Here is a 6188-nt window from a genome sequence, read left to right on the forward strand (position 1 = left end):
GAATGCCTCCAAAGGGCGCAAGCACACGAGTACTGAAAAGAAATATTTTAAGTCTAAACTAAGAAATTGAAATTACATATTCTCTGTTTGAGAGTGTTTGATTCGGGGTCCTCTGCTCTATGTCTTCTCTTCCTTTTATATTCCCTTGATGATTTTTTCGTGATCAACAGCTTAGAAACTTCTTGATTGCTTTATAACTACCCACTTTCTTTATGGTGGCTATCGTGTCGTGGAACTGCCGTCTTTAACTGCTACCATTACTCTTTGTCGTTCAACCGTCTTCAACTGAACTCCTTGAATCATGAAACGTGATAAGGTTACTTGATAACTGCTTCAATAACCGCACTTCTGGATAACCATAACATCTTATATTTGCTAAGATCCTAGGCGATTCGAAGGTTTGGGCGAGAATAGGGTCATAACTCTGGGCGACTGTAAGACACTTCATTCGCTCAGATCTTGGGCGTCATGCAAGCTTGGGCGATGATGTTACCGTGTTCGTGGGCTTCCACTGCATTCATTAGTAATCCTATTTGGGCCTTTATCCTGACTTTCCCAGTTGGGCTTCATTGTTTGGATTATTTGATTCGGGGATTTCCTAATTGGGCTTCATTCCTTGGACTATTTGATTTGGGCTGCACTTTTAGTGTGCCAACAATTACCCCCCAATATAGCAGAATTAATACTAATTATTAATCTTTGCCATATTTACTTTGCGTTTCCCAGCAACATTTGAAATTCCCAAGAATTTTAATCATTATTTCCTTCCATAACCTGAAAAAGTGCGACGCTACAAACCGTTATAAACCCCAAGGACACGCCATTTCGTTGTACCACTAAATCACGCCTCATTATTTCGCGCTTCCTTCTCGCAATACCACTGTTCATCTTCTTGCTTCTCTGCTATGTTTTTTAAGCAAACTCTAACAAAACTGTATTTCGTCCCTAATGGCTGCTCCACAAACCCAATCTGACGATTCTTTTAACTTCGAAAATTTCCAGAAAATCCTCACTCGGCCATATGTAAATTCGAACTTCCTTGCATCAGCCGATGCCGAACTTAATGAGTTCAATTTGGGACCTTCATTCAATAACGCCGAAACTATCGAACAAGTGGCGATAGGCCAACTGTTCCCTTGTACTCAAGGCCCTCCATTCCTGAACTCTTTGCCTCTGAGGTCGATTCGCGAAAAAGGTATTCGCACTTGGCCTAAATCTGATGTTGTTTTTCATAGATGGCATGCTTGCCTTGTGGGCCATGGTCCTACCAAGGCGATTTTTGATCATACTAGGATTTCTGATTTATTAGAAATCTCTCTTCAACCCCCAATTTTTGACCCAGCACTTTTCCTTATTGCTTTAAGTTTTTGGTTTTCTGAATATAATACTTTTGTTTTCCCTCTTGGTCTCATGTCAATTACTTTAAGGGATGTTGGGGCCCTGATAAATCTTTCACCTTAGGGCGACACCATTTTCTCTAGTATTTTGATTTTCGGTGTTGCCCCAAAATTTGACAAAAAACTCACCGAGTCCTATTCAAGTTTACAAAGCTGTTATAATCACTCAAACGTTGAGCCTTCCCACGCTGAGCGTGTGGCCTTTCTTCAGATTTGGCTTTGTAAATATATTCTGTGTGTGCCCAGTTTGAAGCCTTCTGTGAGCTATTTACCCATAGTGCACGAATTGGCGCGTGGTAGGCTTTTGAATTTGTGCTTCTTCTTTTTGGATGCCCTCTATAGAGGCATGACTTGTCTTCAATTTCAATTGAAGAATGTTGCATCTCCCACTGGCAGTGGGCCTTTTTGGTTCACTCAACTGTGGTTGAGAACCTATTTTTCATCACTTGGTGCTCTATCCATGTCCCTTCGTCCTGCTAGCTGTTATGGGCTAGTCATTGACCCATTGAGTCCTGTAAATATGTTCAGAAGGGACATTTTTTCATTCTTTTATACTTTAAATTCAATTCCTTCCTTCTTTCCCTTTCCTGCTCATTTAACTCCTAATTATGTACAACCTCCATCCACCTTGGACAGTGCGAGCGCCTCTCTGCTCGTTTGTGTTCAGTTTTTGACTGGGAGGGATTTGTTCCATGATATTTTAATTGGAACCAATGCCAAAGATGGGGTTGAAATATATGCTTCCCAATTTTTTGCTCGCCAATTTGGCTTTGGCCAAATTTGACCTGTTCCCCCTTGTTATTCAAAAAATTTAATAGACCGCTTTCACACCATTAATAGGGTAGAGGCACAAGTTATAGATGCTCGCAATATGCTTTTGACGAGTAACTTTTCATTAGCCCCCTTCAATCCTAGCCGTGCCGTTCACCCCCTTTTTGAACAACTCTGGCTATCAGTGAAGCATAGATTATTTGCAACTGATGCCAATCGTACTTTCCATTCACTGGATCAGCCGAACATTCCTTCCACTTCTCCTATTTTGGTCACCCCTGTGTCCATTAGGAGTCCTTCTTTCCCTGCTCGTGCTAAACAATCTGTTCGTCCCTCTACTTCTCTGCCTGTCAAACCTACTGCAGCTAAAAGCGCCCCAAGCCGCAAACGGTCAGTTTCAGCATCTCCCATTTTAGAGGATGATGATGATGACACTCCTCTCATCGTCAGGAGAAAGGTAATTGAATTGAATTCTGTTTACTCATAAGCATACCTTTCTATGTGCTAATGGTTTTTCCTGAATTTTTCAGAAAAATTCAGCCTCTCCTTTGAAGGCTTTGGTGTTGGCAGCTCCTGCTCCATCATCCTCTGCTGAAGCTGTTTCGTCCAAACCAGCTGATGAAGGGACTACGTTTAAAGAGAAACCTTCAGTCCTGGAACCTTCATCACAACCAATGGATGAGCCACCTCCTTCCCAGGGCGTCGACCTCCTGAACGTCGAACCAGAAAGTAATACATTTTTTGATGTTTTACCTTTGCTTGTTCTATTGATTTCTGATTTGCTGCTTCTTTAATCATGCAGAGGCTCCCATGGGTTTGCCCGTTGTGGCAGAGTCTTCTCGCCCTGACAAGGGGTAGTCTCTACAAGTGGTGAGGCCACAGGTGGTGGAGCCAACTGGTGATAAGCCACCTCCCAAGATTGCTGATGAGTTAACCTTTTGCATCACTTTTATTTTCACTTTGTTTATTATAGTGAAAACCTTCAATATTGACATTTTTCTTTGCAGGATGCTGATGAGATTGTGCATTCCATCCAGGACTCGTTCGTTTCCTGGGGGCAAGTCAAGACGTCTCGCCCTGCTTCAACCGGTCGTCCTTCTACTTCATCAGAGGAAGATATGAAGTTCCTCAAACAGTCGATATTTGAGTATGTATCCTTTATGGACATGAACATCGGTCAGGCTAGTGCTGCCAAACATAAGGATAAACTTGAGCATTCGAGTGCGAAGTTGGCGCAAGCACTGACACTTCCGTCGCTCAACATTTCTGCTGATTTTAAAGCGATGTTGAAAGTTGTCCACTCTGACATCCTCTCTTTGTTCGCCAAAAATGTTGAACTGAAGGCGAAGAATACTCAATATCTTCGTGCTGAATCTGAGATAGAGTCTTTGCTTTGGGAGATCAACAAAGTTGAGGACGAATTAAAAGAAATATCTTCCGAAGTTATGATTGAAAACTCTTTGATGACCAGTTTGGCTGCACAGATGAAAGAGCTTCAAGTAAGGATGGATGACTGCAAGGCGAGAATGGTTGCTAAAAAGCGTAATGCTTCCCAAAGAATTGAGCGAACCAAGTCTTTGGTCGAGCAGTACAAGAAGCTGGAGGTTGATGATGATTTTGTAGCTGAATTGAATGTCACTTCTTCTCAGCAGAGCGAAGATTGGGGAGACTTAGGGAAAGAATTCGTTCGGTCTGGGACGAATTGTAATTAAGACATCTAATGACTTAACTTTTCTTTTTGTAATTTCGTATTAACTTTCCTCTTGTAACCTCGTACTAATAGCTATTGCCAATTTTGGATGTAACAGCAGCCATTGTCATTAATGAACAACTAATTTGTCTTCTTGTGTATTTATTGACGTTGGTCCTTAATTGTCAATCCCCCAAGCATTTAACTGCTTTATGATAAGATTCATGTACATTCTCTTTTGGTATTTCTATCTCTTTTTCCAAGACTTTGGGCCCTTTGACTCCAATCACTAGGCACGAATGTGGCTATTCATATTCCATCTTTTCACCTTCACGCCCCTATAAATGCACGTATATTTCGTACTTTTCATTTTCATTTCCATTATTTTCTTCAAAACTAATTTGCTGCCATCGTTTGGCATCTCAATGATCGATCAAAAATTTTCGTCTTCCATAGAAATGGATCATTTGATCCACCCATTTTACCACTTGTTTTGATGTCACCTTTGGTATGAGAGATATAGAAAATATTCTTTGGCCAGCAAAGTTCTTCCCGTCGTCTTCATATTCTTTACAAGGAGTTCAATGATGGAAGGCAATTTTTGAGGATGCTTGTCAAGCACACCTTACTTGCTGAGAGTGCTTCTTAGTCTCCTTGTCCGTTATTGCAGCGATGCATTTAGGTAAGCGAGGTGAGGATGCTTCTCTTCCCTTCTGCTTGTTGAGAGTGCTTCTCGATCTCTCTGCTTGCCTTTGTAGCAGTGCGATCAGGATGACAATCAAGGCCAGTTCACCCTCTTACTTGACGGTCGACCGGGAGATTATTTCACTCTTAATTATAGCTTATAGAGCATTTAGTATTTTGTATCTTGCAACTTTGTAATGAACGTTTGATAATAAAAGAATTTATTTGAACGTATTTCGCTCTGGCCCTTTTTTATCTACTATCGTTCAATGTGATTTGATTACACTTTTATTTGTTCACTTTTCCATAAGGAAGGAACTTATTTTTTTCAAATATTTGCCATTAATGAACCTCATGTGCTTGGTGCCATCTAAATCTTCCAAATGATAGGCTCCATTAGGCAACACACTATTTACTTTGTATGGTCCTTTCCAATTGGGCGATCACTTGCCATACTTTTGATCTTTGCTATCCAAAGGGAGTATTGTTTTCTAAACCAATTCGTCCAGGCTGAACGACTTGGCTATAACTTTTTTATTATAAAACTTAGCCATCCTTCGTTTTTGAACTTGCAATCTATCTAGGACGTCCAACTTTAATTCGTCCAACTCCAACAAGTTTTGAACTAGTGACTCGGTATACTCATCATCACTTAACTTATGTTGCAAACACACTTTGATCGATTGCACGTTGATTTCCATAGGCAAAACGACCTCCTGTCCATAAGTAAGTTGGAAATGAGTAATTTTGGTACTTGACCGAGGCGACGTCCTATAAGCCCGTAAGGCCTTGTTTAGACATTTGTGCCAATTTTTGGCATTTTCATCTATCATTTTCCTTATGATATTTTTTAAAATCTTATTAGAAGATTCTGTTTGTCCATTGGATTGAGCGTAATATAGTGTGGAGTTTACTAATTTAATTCCAAATTCACTCAAGAATTTATTCACTTGATCTTCATTTAACGAAGTTCCGTGATCTACCATCAAAGTTTGTGAAATTCCAAATCTATAAATAATATGATCACAGATAAATTCTATGACATTTTTTTGGGTGATCTCCTTTAAAGGTATCGCTTCTACCCACTTAGTGAAATAATCAGTTGCAACTATAACAAAGGTATGTTGCTTGGACGATGGGGGATAAATCTTCCCTATCAGGTCTATCGCCCAACCTTTAAACGGTCAATGCTTGATAATAGTTGCCATCTCTCGTACTGGTGCCCTTTGTATTGGACCATGCTTTTGGCATGCTATACAACTCTTTGCATACTGAACGCATGATTCTCCCATCTTGGGCCAAAAATATCCATTCCTAATGATTAACCATCTCATCCTTTGGTCAACTTGATGAGCTCCACATATCTCTTCGTGCACTTCAGCCATGATCGTCCTGTCTTCTTGCAAAGTTACACATTTTAGCAATATACCATCAGAGCGTTTCTTAAACAACTTTTCATCTATCAGTGTATAGTTTAGTAAACGCAACTTCATTTTTTTACTATTTCCTATATTAGGTTTTTTAAGGAACATTTTAATCTCTACCCTCCAATCTATTGCATCTCAATCTTGTATGCAATAAATTTTAATCGTTCTCGCCCTTCTTTGGACCACGAGCAATATTGTTCCATACTCATAAGTAGACTT

The 6188-nt window shown here is 40.1% G+C and overlaps 1 protein-coding gene across 1 annotated transcript in view; it reads left to right on the forward strand.

Annotated features, from left to right (window-relative positions):
• Nucleotides 1-948: 948 nt before the first annotated feature.
• Nucleotides 949-6188, forward strand: part of LOC111376522 (bromodomain-containing protein 9-like) — a gene marked incomplete at its 3' end in the record, with an annotated part of 16952 nt that continues 11712 nt past the window's right edge. Inside the window, exons 1-3 of the mRNA XM_022999482.1 lie at nucleotides 949-1195; nucleotides 2971-3022; nucleotides 3640-3697. Of these exons, the coding sequence (XP_022855250.1) occupies nucleotides 949-1195; nucleotides 2971-3022; nucleotides 3640-3697 (357 nt within the window). The remainder of the gene's footprint in view (nucleotides 1196-2970; nucleotides 3023-3639; nucleotides 3698-6188) is intronic.

Source organism: Olea europaea, unplaced genomic scaffold, assembly GCF_002742605.1.
Source record: "Olea europaea var. sylvestris unplaced genomic scaffold, O_europaea_v1 scaffold1511, whole genome shotgun sequence".
In the NCBI taxonomy this organism is placed as follows: Eukaryota; Viridiplantae; Streptophyta; class Magnoliopsida; order Lamiales; family Oleaceae; genus Olea; species Olea europaea.